Here is a 22,475-nt window from a genome sequence, read left to right on the forward strand (position 1 = left end):
ACTCCTGCACGGTGGGGGTAAAGCCAGGTCCTTGTTAAGGGCTGAAAATCTGTGTTTCCGGTAATCAGAGCCCAAGGATTGAGGTCTTCGCTCTGGCCCTACATAATTGCGACCCCTTCCTCTTCATCCTCCTCCCCCGTTTTTAAGGTAATAAGGCTGGGTTGCAGCTTTCTTGAAATCACGCCTCCCCGGTGACTAAACCTTGGTGACTGCCAGGCACCTCCTACAAGGAGGTTCTTCCCGAGTAGGCGACCTTAGGTGACGGAGCCTTGGCATCCCGACCCCGCCCCTCTTCGCCGCCGGCGGCCGCCAAACCCCGGCGCGCGGATCACGCGGGCCGGAGCCGCTCTGGGCATGCTCAGTGGCCCGGCAGGTGGGGCCGCCGCGGGACGCCAGGTCCGGCCCGGAGCAGAGGGGCGGGGGCGGGGAGGGGGAAGTGGGCGGGAGCCGAGGGCAGAGTCGCGAGAGTCGCCGGCAGCCGCGGGGCGCTGGGCAGGTGGGAACCCGCGCGGGCCGGGCCGGGATGAGCAATGGCATCAGTCAAGGTGGCCGTGAGGGTCCGGCCCATGAATCGCAGGTGAGTTGGGGGAGGCCATAGGCGGTCCCCCGATGCGCCCCCACCCGGAGGAACCTAGTCTCCAACTCCCCTCAAAGGCCAGCCTGAACTTAAGTGTCACGGGACGGTCTCTGGCCCACTGGCCTCTGGCTGTGGCCTCTGGGGGCCTGGAGCACTTCATTCTTTGCTGTCCCTTTTACGCTGCCCTGTTGGGGAACCTGGGGGTACAGAGTTCACGTGGCCAGGAGAAGATTCCTGCCCCATTAACTTGTGGAGGTTTACGTGTTCCCCCTTTTCAGAAGCATCGAGGGATCACTTTCATGAAAGCTTAAAATCCTGGGGGGTGGGGTGGGGATATGAGAGTGGTCATGGGACACCACAGCTGTCAGGCGAACTCCCCTCAATTGTGTTAACTCAGAACTTCTCTATTAACAACAATGTTTTTAATTGCTTATTAAGAGATGATTTCAATTCTCTGAATGTGAACCCTGACTTCTAATCAGTAACTGAGCAGTTCTTAACTTCACATTCAAGAGGGGACGGGAAACTTTAGCAAAGTTTTCACTTCAGGGGGAAAAAAAAATCAAGGACACTTAGACACACGTGTTTGAAATCTGATGGTGTTAAGAGAGGGGAAGAGTTAAAAACACATTTAGAATCCAGTCTTGTATTTTTCTACAAAGTAATGGTTTTCAGAATGATTTGACTCTTTATTCATTGAAAAATAATCCCCGCTTCCTTCTCAATGACTTCTTTATAATCAGTATAGAAAGATGCTTTAGAAGAGTTACTTTTTACATTGGTTTAACTTTAAAGAATGAAGTAGACCTAAATGGAATGTGTCCTTCCGAGTTGACAGGCCCAGTTCACACAAGGCCATTTGTTTTTATTGGCTTCTCAGTCAAGTTGTTGGACATTTGACTTACCATATGGGCTTTCCACTTTCTCATATCAACTTGTGGAGGTCATTGTTTGGTAGTTCTGAGAGCTGATTGGAGCATCCGAAGATCATAAAATCAAATGATCGCCAGAATCTTCTTTGACTCGCCTGAATCTGTTTTTTCTGTTGGCAAATAAGGAGTCATTATTCTGGTTTGTAACTATGGAAAACCAGTGCTTTTGTCATTTTTAAGTTACTTGTAAAGCTTTTTAGGGAAGGAGTTTGACTTTTTTGTAAGTCCAAAGAGAATATGGATTTTGCTATGTATATTCAGTCATACACGACAAAGAGACCCCAAAGTCATTTAGGTGATTTAAAAAGATTTTTCTTTATTCTGGGTTTACATGTATGAAGAAGTTCCTTTCTCTCTTTGGAATAACATGAACACATGCTAGAAGATTGTATTGAGTGGTTTTAGAAAGCACCTACCAAATACACAACATTGTCTTGGGGGCTATATGGGGGATAAGGTGAATGAGGTTTAATGAGTGTCTTCTAAGAGCCCACTATCAAATGGGGGAAGGACTACATACTGGCAGGACTCTCCTAAAAGATGGGGCTGGTTGGGAGTGATGGTGCAAGTGCAGTCCTTTGCCAGTGTAGGCCTGGGGCCCAATCGTGTGGAGGGGCTGTGGGAAACATCTGAAAGCCATGTGTTTTGAGGTGGTAGATTGAAGTGATGGTATTTGTGCTTTCAGCAGAGAACTCTGGTGGTGGCATCAGCATCAGGGCAAGACCTAAGGAAGTAGTCTGAACCAAAGGCAGAAATGGGAAGGCTGGATACATATACCGAGCTAGTTTCCTGGCAGAATTGAGAGGATTTTGCAGATCCTTGGATGGGAAGGAGAACACAGAACCGTTAACGAGTTTTGATGGTCAAAGAGGTGAAGAGGCTTGGGGAGGGTGGATAGTGAGGTTGGTGTATTCTCTCTTGGATCTGTAGACTCATATGAGATGCAGTAAGTGTCAAGAACAAGCACAGTGTTGTCACAGAGTGAGTGCTGCCCGCCTGTTGACCCTGTTGATTATCCGAAGTGTGGGGAGGGCATCTGTCTCTTTGGCAGTGCTCAGTAGACTGTTAGAAACATGGGTTTATGTCTCAGGTAATTTGAGGACTGACATTTGGAAAGCTTTTGCAAAGATGACAGTTTAAGAATGTTACAGTGAGGGGATTTCTCAGGAGGAGAAAATCTTATCTTTATATATAAAACACATATGTGTATATAGACACACATGCTCACATATATATGTATGTATATACATATGTACATACACACATATATACACACATATACATATATACACATACATATGCATATATATGTATGTGTGTGTGTATACACACACACACACACGCATAGCAGGTTACAAAAATGTTACAGTGAGAAGAAAAGGATTGGATACTGGGATATGCTTTTCTTCAGGGTTCTAGGGAGAAGATTGGCTTGCCCTTCGTGGAGGAGAACGAGCACAGCAAATTGTCATGGCAGGGGAAGGAACAGTGTCTCTTGAAGGAGGTGGTGGTTCTTGGTGTCAGATGTTGCCAAGATGGTGCCCTGAGGGTGCGAGTAAGATGAGGTCCTTGGTCTTGGAGATAGGAACATTGGTAACCTTCCAAAGGGCAGTTTCAAGGAGACACAATGATCCAGAAGTTGGCAGTGAAATGGAAAGAGTTATACAAGTGGCCAACCATAACTACCTGACCTAAACATGCGCATTATAATAGCGGTAAGAAACCGTTTTTTTGTCAGTGAGACTGGTGGATATTGACTGAACATCAAGTGCTGGCGAAGGAGTGGTGATGAAATCATAAAGGGTCAGAACCTCTGAAACTTTCTCATTGGGAAATTTGATTAGAATTTTATAGAATTTCAAGATTAGAAATTTATAAACCCACCGATTGGGCAGTTTCATTTCTAAGAATTTATTTTATGGATTATATTCCGACCTACCAAGCTGTGTGGGTAGGGATGAACATGGGATTGCTGATGTAAAATTTTTTTTCTGTTAATGTTTAGAGGAGCTGTAGGCAAAGAGGGAGCAACCAACAGACAGCAAAGGCCTGGGATATTGGGAGGTGAGGATGGCTGTTGCAGGCTCTCAAAGGATGGAGGCACAGGGTGAGATGCTGACCTTCTGAGCCAGGAACCTTTGCAGTAACTATTCCTTGCAAACACCCAGTGCTTGATTCAGGCTAAGATGTGATGTCTTTGTTTTTACTACCGTGGTGCTTCGGGTTATGTGGCAGAAGTGGTTTTGAAAGAGCCGTTACTTTGCATCATATAACAGCTGCTACCCTTACTTAGAGTTCCCTCTGTGGCAGTGGCACAAAATCTAATTTAATCTTTGTAACAGTCTTAGTAGGTACAGAGTATTATTGTCATGCCTTGTACAGATTGAGAAACATAGTTAACTTGCCCGAAGTCAATTTCTGAGGACAGTCACAGCTCCACTTTTTTAAAATGAGTAAAACCTTTGCCAACTTAATTCGCTCATAGATTTTTAGGGGCAGATTTTAACATTTATGTATTGTCTTTTTATGCCTTATGTGTGTGTTCTTATGTATGCCTTTTTCTTTGTGATTTCTTCCATAGTTCTTAGGCCTGGCCTTTTCTTTTTTACTGGTTTCATTGTTTATAATTTTACGAGATACTTCTTTCCCCTTCCGAAGAGACAACAAAAATAATGATTTGGTAACTAATTTGTCCATTTCCTCTTGGTTTCACTTGTTTGTTTTTTCACGGAAACACTAGATGATTCTCTCTCTCTCTCTCTCTCTTTTTTTTAGAGAATGTGAGAGCACTGGGGCCTGGACAGGCAGAGGGAGAGAGAGAATCTTAAACAGGCTCAGTGTGGAGCCTGATGCAGGGCCGGATCTCACAACTCTGAGATCATGACTGGGGCGAAATCAAGAGTCTGACACTTAACCGACAGAGCCACCCAGGTGCCCCCCCCCCCAGTTGATTCTCTAGTGCCATTTATCCTGTCCCATTGATTTGCCAGTTTTGATGAGGCTGGGGTCTGAGGGCACACTGCGTGGGTTCCAGTTTTGGCCGTCATTTACAAGCTGGGTAAAATTTGAACAATTGACTTAATTGTTCAAACCTCAGTTTTTGCATCTGTAAAATGGGTGATAGTGATTGTACATACCTTATAGTTTGTGAGGCAAGGTCTTTTCTCATATATATCTTTTACCGTGATTCACAGACGACACATTTGAAATTGAAGCCCTGTAGATATTTTACACATACAGAGTCATGAGGTATTACATGCAGTTCACTCATATTTTCTGTTCTTATTTTATTCTATTGTCTTGTTAAAAAAATGCTATTTCTAGATCCACTAAATTGACTTTAAGATCTATTAGTTGGCAACATGAAGGTTGTGAGGTTCACATGAGATCATGCATGTGGATCACGTTCTCCACACAGTGCCTGGCATGCAGCAAGGGCTCTGTAAAGATGGGTTATTGTTATTACTGTTATTATTATTATTATTTTTTACAGTTTAACGATTGTAACTTTATTCAGTAACAATATATGAGGTTTTTTTTTTTTAACCAAAAAATATGTACTGAGTGCTGGCAACAGGCCAGGTGATAGCTTCTTAATGTGGTTTCTTATCTGATAAGGGAAGAACACCTCATTCCTTCTCTTTTCTGTTTTTAGCTTTTCTTTTTGATTAGCTTCTCAGGTGGGATTTACAGTCATGTTTATCAAGTTGAAAAGAGAAGAAGGAAAAAAACCACCAGTGGTATTTTGACTGGGATTGAGCTCTTTGGTATACTGAAGTCTCATTTTCAGAGTGGCAGGGACTAGTTCGCGGTGGTCTCTTGGATCTCTGATGAAGACAGCAGACAGCCCAGGTGTTAGGGATGGGAGACCTCTGTTGAGATGCCGCCAGGCATCAGGCATCATGCTCTTTTCTTTACTGTGGCCACTTCCTTTCCTGCTCCCACCGACTGAGTGACTGAGGGCTTTTAATGTCCATTTGATAGAGGGGAAACTGAGAGCCCTTGCAGAATAGTCCCTGGAGTCTGGACTTGAACCAAGTCTACGATACTCTCATTTCTGAAGCTCTTCTATTATATAGAATGCTTATGAGAGGAGAGCAGGGGACCGCAAGGCAGGTAGGAACGAGTACAGTTACCAGGAGTTTTACACCAACTGAAGCTTTGTGTAAGAATTCGTTGAGAGGCAGGTAGACAGGTAGACAGGGTGTTGTGAAGACTTTCCTTCATTAAGCTTGGGAGTTTGGGCTTTCATTCTCCAGTTTGCTGGTTAATATGGTAGCTATTGGCTCCACGTGGCTATTTTAGTTACCATTAAGTAGAATTTAAAATTTAGTTGCTCAGTTGCACTAGGCACATTTTAAATACTCAGTAGCCCATGGATTGAACAGCGCTGATACAGAGCCTGTCCATCATTGTGGAAAGTTCTGTTGGATGGGAAGACTGAACTGGCTTGAGTCCCAGATTTACCACTTCTGAGCTTCCTGCCTTGGCACTTAAGTGCCCTGAGCTTCAGTTTATGTGCAAATGGAGGTCTTCACAGGACTCACCTTGTGGGGCTGAGATGGTGACTGAATGCACTCACACTTGCTAATAGTGTTGGGCCTCAAAGCGAGTGCTCTATAAATACTGGCTATAAAAAAGTGTTTTTAGACACTGGGGGCTACTGATGGTTTTAAAACAGGGTTGTCATTTGCCATTAGTATCTTCAGAAGTTTCATCTAATAGCAGTGCAGGGAAGTGCTACCAGGACCAGCAACAATGAACTTTTATTTACTGTTTGCCAAGTGCTGTGCTAAATGCCCTTTATGCACTGTTATTATCCCATTGACTTTGCTATCGTTCTCTGGGATGCAAGACCCGGGGCCTAAATGTCTGTATGAGTGGGCAGAGGCCAGTGCAGGAAGACCATAAAGAACTGAAACATGACCCATGGCGATGTGATTCTGGACTAGACTGGAGTTGTAACAGGTATTAAAATTCAACCAAGTACATTCAAAGTCTAATAGGCTTTATGAAGCAATTCATGAATCAGGCAGCACCCCCATCTAGCAAGTAGAAAGGAGCTCCAAGGAGTCAGTACAAAATGGAAGGTTATATAGGAAGGAGGTTGGGGCAAGAAGTTATTAACAGAAGTAAAGAAAGGATTGTTTCAGCCAAGGTCACCTTCCCTGAGGAGAAGAACAGAGTCTTATTGGGTGGATCACCTTGTCTTCCTCTGGAGGGTGGAGAGGGCCCATGGGACAGAGTACCTCAGTGGTGCTGACCAGAGAATTGTTGGCCAACTGCATTACTGGGGGAGGCTGAAACTGCAATCAGGTTAGATGTTAAGCCCCAGTGACTTGGCTTAGCATATGTGAATCCATTTTGGAAGTAGGAACCATAGGAAAGGGCACAGTCAAAGGATAAGACTTGGAAGCAAAATCCTGAAGAAGCTTTCACTGTATTTTCTGACTGTGAAAATAATACATGCTTTGAAAAAATGTATGCTTGCAGAAAAGTGTACCAAAGAAATCAAATTGACAATTGCTTATAATTCCATGATCCAGGGATCACTACTTGAAAACTTTTTTTGCATTAGAATTCAGTCTTTTTTCCCCCTGTTTGTGTAGGAACATAATGTATACACTATTTTATACCTACTGTTTGCATTTGCAAGCGACGTCCTGAAGACCAATCAGCAGGACACAGGGAGGCCAGAGTCAAAGATGACTGAGTGGTTTGGGATATTAAGTGGAAGAATGACTTTCCACAAAGTCAGGACACTATGATGAGCTGGTTGGGGTGGAGGGGCGTGGTGGTGAGTTGAGTTGGCTCCAGCTGCTGGTGGGGGAGCCAGGCAGTAGGGATTCAAGAGGTATCAGCTCTGCAATGCACTTCTGGACGTGGGTCGCTTGAAGGTGATAGTGGATGTTGTAGAAATGAGTTTGGTTTCCAAGGAGGATGATAGTGAAAAAGGAAGGGTGGGTAGCAGAACTGTGTAACTGGCTGTGTCCTGGGAAAGTGGATTTTACTGGGTCTTTAGGGCTCATTTCTTTTTTTTTTGTAGCACACTGATTCTCAGTGTGGTCCTCCCAGGACAGCTGAGAATCACTGAGGCTCTTTTAGGGGGTTCCCAAAGTCAGAACTGTATTTGCAGTAATACTAAGATAGTTTTGCCTTTGTTACTCTTCTCTCAAGGGGGTATGGTGGTTTTCCAGAAGCACCGTGGTCCGCAGTGATGTCATGGCTCTATGTGCTCTGCATTCTGTGTTTTAGAAAGGTCTCAGATTTTATTTCTGGTATGGTAACTCAGTAGACAGTCCTCCTGTTCTGCTCCCGTGGGGCACAGGGCCTGACCTGGGCATCGCAAACCTGGGCTAGGCAGAGGAGAAGTGTGGTGTGTGTGTCCGTTTTTGTTTTAAAGAAGAGGAACAGAAAACAGGTAGAGAGGTGGGGGGTTAGGGGAAGAAGACTACTGGGGCAAGGGAAGGATGGAGGGGGAGGGATGGTGAGAGAGAGAAAGAGAGAGAGAGAGAGAGACGTGGTTTTTCACACAGGGAGTGGGATAGCTGTGATGCTTCAGGTGAGGTTCCCCAGGGAGGCCTGTGCTGTCTCTGACTCCGGGAGCTTGGAGCACATGGAGATTTCATCCTTTCTTTTAGGTGGACTTGGCAAGTAACATGAAGCAAGTGACGGATGATGTATTTTCACATACAAAATTTAAAGATATCGTAATGTGTATAAGGTACTTCCACAGGATGTGAGTACTAGTAGTTTAAAAATGCTCTTTAGTGACATAGTTTGGTATTCGGTATTCTGCTTTGTTTTACTCATGGAGGCTGTGAGTGAGAGAGAGATCAAGAGTGTGTTTGTCTTTCTGTCTGTCAGGTTATTTAGAAATGTCCGGTTGTGTGCTATGTAGTGCTTTGGATTGAAGTTGATGTATTTTGTACGTCCTCATTTCATGATTAATTTTGTAAAGTATTTCAATAGCCTTTGCTGTTTTTGTGGGTTCTAGAATTGGGATGCAATCTTGTTTTGGGAAGGAAAATATTTAGTTAATATATATACTAATATATATATTAATATAGTTACACCTACAGCCTGGGGGAGGACGTGATAGTGCCTTACAATCCCCAGCGCCCTTCCCCAGGACCAAGAAGCTCTGGTTTATTTTGGTGGCTTGGACTACCTTTTGTCCAGCTCCAGTTGCAGAGACAGTCCAGGAAAAAGTCCTTCATGGGAAGGTGGGCATCGTTCCCTTGGCTTCAGCCGCTGATTCATATAAGCACAGAGGAGGTCACTGCCGGCAGGACCTGGAAGCTTTCCCTCAGTCTGTCGGGCTCTGGGCTGAGCACTTGTTCCCTGCTCTGTCCGTTTCCAAATACATTCATTATTCATTGTTGCTGTATAGCAGAGGGGAAATAGCTATTTTTGTGATCAGCATGGACACTTTGAACAAATTTTAGTGGGATATGTAGAATTTAAAGTCATTCGAGAAAGAGATTTCACTAATGGTATTGATAAGTGATTTTTGTCCCCGGTTACTATTGCTAGCCACTCATCCACTTACTAGGAACTCTGCTAAGTAGGGCTGAATATGGTTTGCTCCATTTAATAGATGAGAAAACTGAGGACCAGAGAAGGATTGGGTCCTGGCTCCAATTTGATCACATTACACTGGTTTTCTGGCTTCATAGCGTTTACCATTATCTGAGTGTATGTGCATGCGTGTGCGCATATGAGTGTATTTTTGTTTGCCTTTTTATTGGCTCCTTGCACTTAAATTCTGTGAGAGCCAGTAACCCTGTCAGTCTTACTCATAGCTGTTTCCCCAAAGCCTAGAACTGTTCCTGGCAGAGATGGGTACTCAAAAAATGTTTATTGCATTAATAACTGCCACCACCTCCCCTGCCCCTCTCCCCCATCTTTCAGCTGTGGATGCTTGTAAGGAATCAGGAATTCCTAGCCCAGCATCTGTTATGAGGAATCAGGAATTCCTAGCCAGCATCTATGGGATGTCTTGCATTGCTTCCTGTGAGGAGGAAAAGGGAATTTCCATGATCCTTCTGTTGGGTATTAGGAAGACAGGAGAGGTGTAAGAGGGCTGGGAAGAGCCCAGGTGAAGAAGGACATCTCTGGAGCTTTCCCTGTGTATTAGGTTAATTATATGCAAATTACACATCGAGTGCTCATTATGTTTATCTCTTAAGGTTAGAGAATTGGCGATAAAACACTTACTGTGTTTAAATGATACACAGTTTATGGGACAGAGCATTCATGTTCCTTTCTTCAGAAAAAGTTTTTTTTTTTTCTTTTTAACTTTCATCCTGAAATAATTTTAGACTTTCAGTTCCTGTATGTACTTCATCCAACTTCCCTTAATATTAGCATCTTACATAACCATGGTTATGGTTATGGGAGCTATGTAACCAAGCTCCTGGACCAAGAAATTAACACGGGTGCAAGACTATTAGCTAGATTCTAGTTTTACCTCGACTGTCCTTCCTCTGTTCCAGGAGCCAGTGCAGGACCCCACATTGCATTTAGTTGCCGTGTCTCCTTAATCTCTTCTGGTCTGTGACAGTTCCTTGGTGTCAGAAGAGTGCTAGTCAGTTAGCTTGTGAAATGGCCCGCAGCTTGGGTTTCTCTGATGTTTTATCATGTTTGAATTGAAGATGCAGTTTTGGCGAGAACACCACATAAGTGATCTTGTTCTCTTCATTTCACATGCCAGGGTTCATGGTGTCAGTTTGTCTCCTTAGTGGTGACATTGACCTTGACCACTGGTTAAGTGGTGTCTGCTGGTGGTGTCTGTGGTTCATAGATATCTGAGGGAGATACTTTTCGGGAAAAGTTTTTGATTTCAGTTTGTAACACTAGTTTTTCCCCGGAGGAACCCATTTCAGATGTTCTGGTAAAAATTACCGTGAATATAAGATTCATTTAAAGCATTCCCCCTACCCAACTTAGCGAAAAACAATTTTATCATACTTAAAATGAAGGACATTTGTGTTTTGGAAGGCTGCTGCTGATTGTACAGGACTGTGTACTTCAGACACTTTCAGTAAGACATTCAGCTCAATGCATGCTGATGTGTTCTCTTCTCTACTATTTCATTAACAAAATGGTAGTTGTTACCCACTAAATTGATTTGATGTTCTGCAATTTGAAAAACACTAGTGTAGTGAATTTATTGTCCAGAACAGAAGTTGGTAAAATCTGATTTATTTCTTTTTCCTTCTTTCTTTCTCTCTCTCTTTCTTTTCATGAGAGAACATTGAAGTTAAGATGTTGTTAGATTGAAAGTCAGTCCTATTTCCTCTAGGAAGCTGGGGTCTCACGATCCCAAGAGGCTAAATCAAGCTTAGAGGGAGAATTTTCAGCTTTTAAGAGTCTAGGATCCTGAACCCACTATGGGATGTCCATTCTCAGGAGCTTGCTTTCTTGAGCCCTCATGGTCTCTTGCCAGGTTACACCTGCTGATTCTTGTTTTCAGGGTTTTATTAGCAGAATCTAAACCATTGCAGTGATTCTGCTTGGAAAATGTGCTTGGGGCAGAGGTGAATCACTCTGAGCTCTGTCTTAGTGGGACTGAAAGTTCCCCAGGGAGATTTCAAGAAAAAATAATTCAGGGTGGTGGAGACTAGCTCAAAAGTGAGAAAAATTGCAGAGATGAAGCTTTTCAAAATAGATTTTGGTCTGTTCTCTTCCTTTTCCTAATGTTAGTATTTCCCTGTGATCAGATTGAAAGGCAGTTGTGAGAAAAATGCCACTAGTCCTGGGCTGGAGCTCATATATGATGATCCAAATAAGTATTTTTGTTTTCTTCTTTTTCTTCTTATTTGTTTTGAGCAGGGGCGGGAGGTGTCTTACCTGCTGAGCATCCTGGAAGTATTGAGCTCTCTAAAACACTGAATTGGGGGCGCCTGGGTGGCTCAGTTGGTTAAGCATCTGACTCTTGATTTAGGCTCAGGTCCAGATCTCAGGGTCTTGAGAGCAAGCCTCACATCGGGCTCTGCGCTCTGAGCACAGAGGCTGGGATAAGCAGGGGCAGATTCTCAGCTTCAGAGTCAGGGAGGTAGTCCTGTGTGGAGGGGCACTTGCTAGTTTCTGTAGCAAATCCCTGCGCTCCCCCCCCCCCACCATGGCTTTCTACTAAAGTCATGGTTATCTTTTGTTTATGAAAGCAGATCACTGTGTATAGTTCCCAGTCAGGAGGTGCTTTTCTATTTCCTGGAGCCTTTACTCTCTGGGGCCTCACTGCACTCTGTCTCCCGCTTTTTGTCCTCCTTGGTGTGGAAGGGACACATCATGGTGCTCATCATCCAATTGGCCACATGGCCACACCTGGATGCAAGGAAGGCTGGGAACCATAGTGACTTTAGTGGTTGGGACACCACTTTCTGACGATTATTCTATACTGTAAAGGGGAAGTGTCTATTTCTCCTGCACCCTACGTTCCAAAAGACGACTCTGTCTGTTCCAGCCGGTGATACCATTGAGGACCTTTGCACTTGCCTTTCCGTCTGGTGCGGGTGTGGTGCAGATGTCCACGCATCCTGTTTCCTCCTCCCTTTAGTTAGATATCGCCTCTTCAGTGATCCCATTGAAAATATCATCTCCCACCCCTGGTGTTTCCTATCCCCCTTTTTGATTTTTTTTCCTTTATCACACTTATCACAACTTGGCCTACTATGTATTTTCCTTATTTATTGGTATTATTTTCTGAACCCCTCTATGAGGACAGGGGCCATTTCTGTCTTGTTCTTGGCTGTCTTTCTTGTGCTTGACACGTAGCAAGTGTTCAGGTGTTGAATAAAATGGGAACCTGGACTGTTCAAATTCCCCAAATTTCAAATGTTGGCAAGGATTATAGCTAAAACAAACAAGTAAACAGATCACTGTGCAGGCCAAGCAGACCAGGTCTGTGGGTGTGATGCTGGCTGCCAGCCTGGGCCTTGGGTGGAGAGGCAGGTGCCAGGGGCTGGGGGTAAAAGACCTGGGTTTGTTTTCTAGGTCCACCACTTGCTCATCATGTGAGCTTGGGTGTGTCATTTCGCTTCTCTGGGTCTCAGATCCTCCTTCTAAAATAGACTGATGGTCTTCCCTCTGCCCCCCCATCCATGTTACTGTGATGATTAAATGAGGTAGATGATACGTAAAAACACCCAATGTGCCATAGATGCTCAGTTAATTATTGGACTTACTGAGCACCTAACTGGCTGGGCCCTGTGCTAGGTATCAGAGGAATGCATGCCGAGTGGGGGCAGTCCCAGCAAACTTCCAGGGATAGGGGAGGCTTGATCTGGACCTTGTAAGATGGGAAAGGGTCATAGCAGAAGAAAGATCTTTCAGTCATTAAGTATTTATTGAGCACCTCTGTGTATAGGGTGCCGTTCAAAGATTGGAGATTCTTTGCTGAACAGGATGGATAAAGTGGCTGCCCTCAGAGAGCTTATAGCCTAGTATACTGCTGTCTAATAGAAAGGCGATGTCAGCCACCTATGTGATTTAAGATTTTTTTGGTAGCCGCATTAAAAAAATGAAAAGAAATGGGTGGAAGTAACCTTAACCTTCTGTTTGACCCATTATTTTCAAAATGCCATTTCAACATGAAATCAATAGAATAAGTATAAATGAGATATTTTATATTCTTTTCTTATACTAAGTCTTTGAAATCTGGTGTTTTTTTTTTTTTTTTTTTTAAATACAGCACAACTCAGTTTACACTAACTCCATTTCAAGTGCTCGGTAGCCACATGTGGCTGGTCACTGCTATATTGGTCAGCACAGGTCTAGGGAGGAAACAAAGATCATATGTAATAGCAGGTAGTTGAAAGTTCTATAAAGAACATGAAGCAAAGGGGTAGGTAACCATAGATACCAGTGGTCAGAGAAGGACTTTCTGTGTAGATAAAAGAAGGTGATGAACTGTGGGAATATCTAGGAAGAATGCTCTAGGCAGAAAGAATAGCAAGTACAAAGGCCCTGTGGCATGCACATGCCTGGAATATGCACTGGATACAGGATGGGGCCTCCTGTGCAGTGAGTTGGGGGGAGTGTAGTGCGTCATGTATAGCCCAGTAAGCCATGTACAAACCCAGTAAGGTCTTAGGCTTATTCTGCGTTGGGTTAGGGCCATTGGAAGAGTGAGAGAATGGAGTGACCTGATCTGACTTTAGTTGTCCAAAGGTCACTTGGGCCACTAGTGGAGAATGGCCTGTAAGGGGGCAAGAATAGAAGTGGGATGATCTGAGCAAGATGTGTAGGTGTATATGATTCATTCACCCTGCAAGCATTCATTGGCCACCTACAAAGTGCCAAGCCTTGTGCTTAGGCATAGGGGACACCAACGGGCATGATCTGTGTCCTCAGGAAGCTCAGGCTAGCAAATGAGTGACCTGCTGGTTCGAGGTGGCAAGGTTGAGTAGAGGGGTAGGTGGAGAAGGCAGGGAGCCATTCTGCTGAGAAGGCAGGTGTGGTGCTGTCTGGAGGTGCTGTTTCTTTGCTTGGCCGATCACCAGGCTAAAGCGTTAGGCTAAATGACCTTGAGCTTAGGTGACCTATAAGGCCTTCCTGGTACTGAGGTCAACAGCCTTGATTCTGTGGAACTCGGACAGCCTCTGCAGGTGAGTCAGGGAGATGGGGGCTGAGGCGCGGCATGTTATGTGGGCAGTGGGCCAGTGCTGGAGGCAGGAGGACAGTGAGGAGGGAAGGGAGGAACACTGCAAAGGCAGGCTCTTTATTTTCCTCCAAGGGAAGCTGACGTCCAGTGGTAATGATGACTTATCCTGCACTATCTACTAACAAATAGTTTTCAGATTTTCTTCTCTTTTTGGTGACCAATAAATGGATCAGCGGAAGGAATTCATTCCTCCTTTCCTGGAACAGAAGTGCTTATGGAACTGTTTTGATTGTAACTTTATCTTGGCTGGAATTCCTCTCTCCTTCGATTTTGAAGAGTTGGAGGATTTTGTGGTTGTTTCTGCTTTTGCTGTCTTTTCCCCTTTTCCTTTTCTTCTGCTCTGTGTTTTGAGAGACAGCTATCGCTAATCAGTCCTAGATACATCTGCTTTCTTTACCGAACCATCTTCCTTGGCCTTCGCAGCATGTTTGTAGTTCTTGATTTGCCATTTCGTAGTCATTTATTCATTCCTTCATTCAGCAGACATTGAGTGCTTTCTGCATACAAGAAACTACTTTCTTTGTGTGTCAGCTTTCCCTGGAAGGATACCTCTGGACAATTCCTTGCTTAAATTAGCGATGCAGAGATTTCACTGTCCTGTAATCGCACTCTTTCACACAGTCCTTGGTACAGTGGAGGTGTGCTAGAGGCATGGATGTGGAAGGGCAGGTAAATCGGGTGGTCCTCAGGTGGCATCCTGCCATTGCTCCTAAGTACCTGCATGGTTTTCTAAAGGATACCCTAGCCTTCTGATCTCTTCTTTCCTCATCTGTTACAATGGGGACAGTGATACCTTATTCATAAGGTTATTTTGACGGCTTAAGGAATTATTAGCTGCAGAGTGCTTGCACACTACTGTAGACTAGGCACCATCAATGGTAATTATTATAATTTCATCTTGCACCGCTTGGGATTTCACATGGGTATCGTGAGGGTGAAGCACAATCTTACATAACTCAATAATGAATGGACAAAGTCCCCTAGTCACCAAGCAGTCCGTTCTGCTGTGTAGATAATAAAGTACAGTAGGTACTTTGAGGAAGGAAGGTCAGTGTGAGCTCAAGTCTGCAGGTCAGGCGTTACGGCCCGAGTTGAACTTTGAGGCCTGACAAGGCTTAGCTAGGTGAAGAGCAGATGTTTTCATGGTGATCTTGACATTTGTCCAGCTACTGAGCTATTACTGAGCCCTTTTCATTGGTCCGAGGTGATTGAGGGCGTGGTCCCTACTCTCTAGTAGCTCATGACCTGGGGGAGGGATAGAAACAAAGGGAGCCTCCTGCGTTCTCTAGGCGATGATGGTGTATTCAAGGCATCATGCACCAGGGTGGGGGCGTTGACTGGTGCTCCTTCTGAGGGCTGGGAAGAATACCCCAGAGGAGGATACCACCACTGAGGGTTTGTGCCAGGCCTTGTGCTAGACCAGTGGATCTCCAAGTTTTTGGTTTTGGCGATTCCTACACTCCTCAAAATTTTCGAGGACCCCAAAGAGCTTTTGTTTTTGTGGGTCACATCACTCAGTTGTTTACCACATTAGGAATTAAAACAGAAAAATTTAAAACATAGGAATATATAAGCACACATTCCCTTAGCCATCGGAATGATTGATCACACGCCTGGTAGCCTCTGGAAAACTCCACTGTGCACTTGTGAGAGAACGAGAGTGAGAAAGGCAAATAACGTTCTGGTGTAATTATGAACATACTTGACCTTTCCGAGCCCCCATCATCATTACAAGCTGCTGGCTTGCATGTTGGGGATGTGGTGAGCATAATCCAGGCACACTCCTTGCCTTTGTTGGGCTAGTTCCTGTGGTCCTATGTATGGAAGCTTGCGGCCAGGGGCGCGGTCTAATTCAGACTTGGGGGGAGAACCATCTCCGCTAGATTGGAAGTGGGCATTAGCCAGGAACGACAAGTGTAGCAGGTGGAGGGAACAGCATGTGGGAGGCCCAGAGGCCTCATTTGCGGGGCTGAGGGAACTTCTGACGGCTGTGTGTTAATAATGCATTTGCTAGAATAATACTAGCGGTTTGCTTTCTCTGTGCAGCTTCAGCTCGATGTGATTTTATCCACTCATTTGTTGTCAGAGGCACGCACGGCTGTTCTCAAGCCCCTTTCCTGTGTGACTTGTAGGAAGCTAAGGGGCTTGTTTCTTTGCACTTGTGTTCCTGAGCTTCCTGTTTCAAGTGCTGAACTGGGTTTGTGAAGCTTTGAAAATGCAAATGGAGCAGAGCCATGAAACGTGAGGGGGCTCAGTGTGCAGAAGAATGGAGGCTGAATTAGAAAGCATAATTAATCATAAAAGGACGGAAAGGCACTCCTTGAGAGTTGAAGACTTGAGTGAAACAGAAGTAAAACTGCTCCTTTGATGTCATACTGTGATCGTAGATGAGGCCTTGGCTCGGACTCCGACAGCGAGTGCCATTACACTGTGTTCTGGCTCTTGCCCCCTCCTCCCTCCTCCTTTGAAATGAGGTCCAAATCAGAGATGCAGGTATTACACCAGGTGCAACTGGAGCCTGCCTTTGCCCTCTGTGCTGTTAGAGGAGGGGCCTGCTTTATCGTGCATACACTATTGGGTCAGCTGAGCCCCAGAAATGAGGCCAGACCTGTTTTGCTCTCTCCCTCTGTTTTATTTTCAAAGAGCATCATGATCTCAGACAGCTTTCTTACCTGAGGCCCTTCTGGCTTGATGACAAGGTTGTTTCTTTTATTTCCGCATAAATCATGGTAGAGTATTCGGTTTCAAGGAGTCTGGGATGCATTCTTGAGTGTTAGGAAATCTGCTAATACTGCCCCAGCAGTGCAGCTCTGGGGATTGGTGGCTTTACTGTTCAAAAGTTGCATACCTTGAGGGTCTCAGGAGGTGAAAATACTGGCAGGGAGTCGGAAGGATTGAAAATTAAGGTGTAGTTTATGCGAAAAAGACAAGGAAATGAGAGAGAAAACCCCTTACTGGTGGCTTCTTTAAGAAATCCTAAGGAAGAAATTAGAAAACCTTCTTTGCTCCTGGCTGGGTTAAATCATGTTTTATTTTGTTAAAAGTCAGCTTGATTAAGTTTCATTACATTAGCCAGCATTGTCATTGCTCTGTCCCTAGAGGCACCACGGGTGGGAGAAGATAACGGAATCCAACAGAAAGCACCCGACGTTTCAGAAGCCACAATCAGATTCTTTAGATTTGCTGCCAATTAGTCATTTTAAAAAGGTGTTTTTTTTTTTTTTTTTTAGCTGTTAGAGGCATTAACCCCTTTTCTGAAGTCTCTCAGTTTCCTATGGGGGTCTCAACTCCTGTGTCTGGGGGCTGGGGGAGAGCCACTGATCTGGGTGGGCTGTGTGGGCTGGGGGGAGGCCTTATCAGCTCCCTTTCGGCTGTCCTGCAGAATGTGATCACAGGAGTGCCGTGTCCTCGCGTGTTTCAGGACAAGAAGGTAACCCAGAGTGTCACATAAGACCTTCTGATTTTTAAAGTATTGACAACTACTCAAAATATTTTAGAACACAGGGTGCATCAGTCCTAGCCCTGGGTTGCCACTGAAAAACATCGGGTTTAGAATGAATGTTTACATTTCTCCCCTACATGACAATAAAAAGCTCCTGCACAGCAAAAGGAACAATGAACAGAACTGAAGGGATGGGAAAAGATATTTACAAATGACATATCTGATAAAGGGTTAGTAGCCGACTTACATAACTCAACACCAAAAAAACCAAATAATCCAATTAAAACATGGGCAAGAGATATGGACGGATATTTCTCCGAAGAACACATATAGATGGCCAACAGACACAGGAAAAGATGTTCGACATTGCTTACCATCAGGGAAAGGCAAACCAAAACCACAATGAGATATCACATTACACCCATCAGAATGGCTGATATCAAAAAGACAAGAAATAACAATTGTTGGAGAGGAGGGGAGAAAAAGGAACACTTGTACACTGTTGGTGGGAATGCAAATTGGTGCAGCCACTGTGGAAAACTGTGTGGAGGTTCCTCAAACAGTTAAAAATAGAATTACCGTATGATCCAGTAATCTCACTACTGGGTCTTTTTTTTTTTTTTTTTTTAAAGATTTTATTTATTCATTTGACAGAGAAACAGCCAGCGAGAGAGGGAACACAAGCAGAGGGAGTGGGAAAGGAAGAAGCAGGCTCCTAGCAGAGGAGCCTGATCTGGGGCTTGATCCCAGAACGCCGGGATCATGCCCTGAGCCGAAGGCAGACGCTTAACGACTGAGCCCCCCAGGCGCCCCCCAGTACTGGGTCTTTACCCAAAGAAAATGAAAACATTATTCAAAAATATATACAGACCCCTATGTTTATTATAGCATTGTTTACAATAGCCAAGGTACAGAAGCAGCCAGAGCGTCCATAGCTAGACAAATGGACAAAGAAGATGTGGAGATATCCCATACACACACACACACACACACACACACACACACACACACACACAGTGGAATATTACTCAGCCATAAAAAAGAATGAACTCTTACCATTTGCAACAACATGGATCGAGCTAGAGAGTATAATGCTAAGAGAAATAAGTCAGTCAGAGAAAGACAAATACCATATGATTTCACTCATGTGAAACTTAAGAAACAAAACAAATGAACGAAGAAAAGAGACAAAGCAAAATACAGACTCTGAACTATAGAGAATAAACAGATGGCTGCCATGGGGGAGGTGGGTGGGGGATGGGTGAAATAGGTGATGGGGAGTAAGAGTGCAGCTATCATGATGAGCCCGAGTAAACAGAATTGTTGGATCACTGATGTACACCTGAAATGAATATAGCACTATATGTTAATTACACTGGAATTAAAAAAAATATTTCTCTTTTATTTGCTTTATTTAAAACTGTTTACTTCAGACAATTTCCCCTTACCACCTTCCTGCATTACTGGTGTTTTCAATATTTGGGGGAGCTGTTATCTTTGAGTGCTCTTTGCTTGGCCCACTGTTGTGTCATAAGCATCCTTGAATGCTGAGAGATGCTGGTCCTTTCCATATTGCTGTGAAGACCAGGAAAGAGGTGTCACGGGTTGGGAGGAGGCTCCTGGAAGATAAAGCTCTGAAGTGGTTTCTGCTCACAGTGCTGGTAACGCTAAGGACAGCGACTGCGTCTGTGTGAGCATGTCCTTCACTGCGTGCCTCGACTCTGCTCTGAACCCCGTAGCCCCCGCGGAGGCAGGCAGAGCAGGCAAGACTCATCCCCATTTTGGGATGGGCAGGTGGCTTGGTGGTCTTCAACACATTGGTCCGTTAGAGATGCAGAATGTGAGCCTGGCTCTTTGGACCCCAAAACTCTGGGCTACGTCGCTCTGATAGTGTGACACTGCGTGCCTGAGCCCGAAGGCGTTTTCTTCTCTGCTGAGGGTTTGGCGGCCTGCTTGGTCTTTTTCTCCCTCTGTCACCTGGTTTCCTACAGGTCCATGGTCATGGTTTGTGTTTTCTTCTGGGCATTGCTAGTGATGTCTGATTGTGGGGGAGGCCCTGGTTGCCCCTCAGACACTTAATGGGGGGAGTGAGAAACCAGGCGTTTAGGACATGGGCCTCCCATCTCAGCTGATGGCTTCCCAACCCAGAGAGTGGATTTAACTGGTATGGGGTGCAGTTGGGCATCAGGAATTTTAAAGCCCCTGGGAGATTCCTATGGGCAGCGAAGCTGGGGAGCTCCTGGGTTGGGAGTCCTAGCTGGGAGTGTGATTATTGGGGACGCTCCAGCTGCTGGACACCCAGGATGATGTCAGTGTGCTTGCCTTCCATTGATGCCTGCCGTTTTCGAGGTAATGGCAAAAGGAAAATCTGCCTGAGCGTGGAGCGTGGCTTCTTCCTCTGTATTGTTTCCTTGCTCTTGTGTGTTGCGTCACAACTCAGAAATTGGAGATGTGGCATAGCATCTTCCGTGCCTGCCCAGCGTGGTCTGAAAAAGAGCAAGAGCTAGGGCAGGCAGGGAGCAGCTCTTCATCAAGCCCGGCACTGTTTAGGCACCAGGGAAGGCAGTGTAACTTGGTTTGGTGTTCTAAGAATATCCTGGAAAAGAACTGTCTGGTGACCTACCCCCTTGTCTGCCAGGATACAAAATGTAGCGGCTGCTTTAGGCCATGATTGGGCTTCCTTTCTGGATGGCTTCATTTTATTTGCCATGTCATCCAAAATCAGATCTCTCCTTGGTCTGACTTCCCATGCCTGGGGTGGGGTGGGCCACTCATCCAGCCCCCCACTGGCTTTGCTTTTTAGAGCCTGTTTGCTCCCACCCACGTGGCGTGATCACGGGCTGCCGAAGGGCAAGAGCTATGATCATACATCTCTGTATCCCCGAGAGCGTCATACAGGGGCGACATATGCGTTTATCCATTGACCTGCTCCTGCCTCTAGCCACTGTTGTTCTCTTTAATACGCAAGCGAGCTTTGCAAGCTTGCCCTTGGGGAGGAAGGGAAGGGACTTCTGGGCATGTGTTTCCTGTTTTCTGATTGGACATTCAGTATATAGTAAGAATAACGGGACATCTTTCACAAGTATTTAAAAGTAAGTGAAAGAATTTTGGTGTTTCCGATCTGTTTTAATGAAGTGGCCTCTGGGTTGTGTTGATGAAGATAAAGCATTTCATAAATAAAACCTAGGAAGATCAGCTCTATGGTGGTTCTTCATCTTTTAGAGATCTGGCTGGAAATTTGGCAAAATGTATTTTCTGGCAAGCCCTGGCAAGGTTGTTAACACAGATCTGCCTACCTGGAGGGCAGGGCTTTGTGTCAGTTTTGTTCACTGGTGTATGTCCAGGGCCTCAGACAGCACAGGCATGATACGCGTTTGGTGATTCATGGATGGATCTTGGGTTTGTGTTGGAGATGAACTCACTGATTGTCGGCTGTGTGCCCAGCCTCGTGTTGCCTGCTTTCTTCCAGCACATCTTTCAGCAAATAAGTGATACATTAGGCTAGCTCAGTCCCCACAGCCCTGCTGCACAATCAGTACTTTTAAGCAACTGTGTGCGATAGGTTTATTCAGCCATTTTATAGGTGAGGAAACCAAGGCTTTGCAAAGTCAAATCAGGTGTCAAAGTCACCAAGCAGCTGCGAGGCAGGATTTCAACCTGGGTCCCAAAAGCCCAGTGCTTCCCCGCACAAGTATGAAACCACTTTGCTTGGCAATATCAGAAGCTGGGCTTGCATCTTACCCACTCTGACTCGAAGTGAAGTCTTTTGAAGAAAATGTCCTGCAATTTAGTTTTTTTTTTTTTTTAAAGATTTTATTTATTTATTTGACACAGAGAGAGAGACAGAGAGAGAGAGAGAGAGACAGAGGAAACACAAGCAGGGGGAGTGGGAGAGGAAGAAGCAGGCTCCCAGCGGAGGAGCCTGATGTGGGGCTCGATCCCAGGACTCCGGGATCACGCCCTGAGCCGAAGACAGACGCTTAACGACTAAGCCAGCCAGGCGCCCCACAATTTAGTATTTTGAAGCATACCTTTCTCCTATCTGATATATTTAGCTGGCAGTGTTGTAAAAGGAATCAATCTTCTTTTTACAAGCCAGCTATTGTTTTTTTTTTTTTTTTTATTTTTTATTTCAAAAGCTGTCACTGAGAACATTTTTCTAAAATAGAGATAAATCTGGAAGGAGGGTTGTAGTGATGGTGTGGGGAAGGAGCAGAGCAAACTCATTTCTTTGTGTTCATGGTGCTGCCGCACTAAATGAAGCTGTCTTTGGACACTAAATAGTTGACTGAACATCTGAATGCAGGAAAACAAGAGGAAGTGTTAGTAAAGTTCTCGATGTTTACACTTAACGCCATTTCACTTAAACTGCCACTTTTCTTTTACGAACCTGTAGCTTCTGTGTTTTGGAGAAGTGTATTGAAGAAGTTTGGTCATATGTATATCCTTATTTTTCCTCTGTCCTGTGGTTCAGAAGAGACCCAAGTTCCCTCTGCCTTGGTCCTGGAGTCAGAGCACAGCTGTGGGTCTTTGGGAAGAGCTGAGCTTCTGCCTTTGGCCTTAACATCTGCCAGGTTAACTGCTGTGTATAGAGAAAACACATCTGCATTTAAAAATTGAAAAAGTGTAATAGGCTCTGAAGCCTTAGCTTCATTTTAGTGCTTGAAATTCAAGAGTAGTATCTGTTTTCCGTTCAGCTGTTTCACTCATTCTTTCATTGCTTATTCGTTCATCCATCCAGGTGCTTTCTGTATGTGAGGGTAGTGCTAGGTATTGTGGGATATGTAGAAAGGAAGGCATTATCTCTGCCCACAGGAAGTGATTGGACTGGTAGAGAAGACAAATATGTGGTCACCC

The 22,475-nt window shown here is 44.8% G+C and overlaps 1 protein-coding gene across 4 annotated transcripts in view; it reads left to right on the forward strand.

The window, feature by feature from the left end:
• Positions 1 to 448: 448 nt before the first annotated feature.
• The window catches only part of KIF16B (kinesin family member 16B), a 306,716-nt gene continuing 284,689 nt past the window's right edge, over positions 449 to 22,475 (forward strand). For all 4 annotated transcript variants that reach the window (XM_040637964.1, XM_040637962.1, XM_040637963.1 and 1 more), the window contains exon 1: positions 449 to 577. In XM_040637964.1, the coding sequence (XP_040493898.1) occupies positions 531 to 577 (47 nt within the window). In that variant the 5' untranslated portion in view covers positions 449 to 530. The remainder of the gene's footprint in view (positions 578 to 22,475) is intronic.

This window comes from Ursus maritimus, unplaced genomic scaffold (assembly GCF_017311325.1).
Source record: "Ursus maritimus isolate PB19 unplaced genomic scaffold, ASM1731132v1 scaffold_22, whole genome shotgun sequence".
Classification (NCBI taxonomy): Eukaryota; Metazoa; Chordata; class Mammalia; order Carnivora; family Ursidae; genus Ursus; species Ursus maritimus.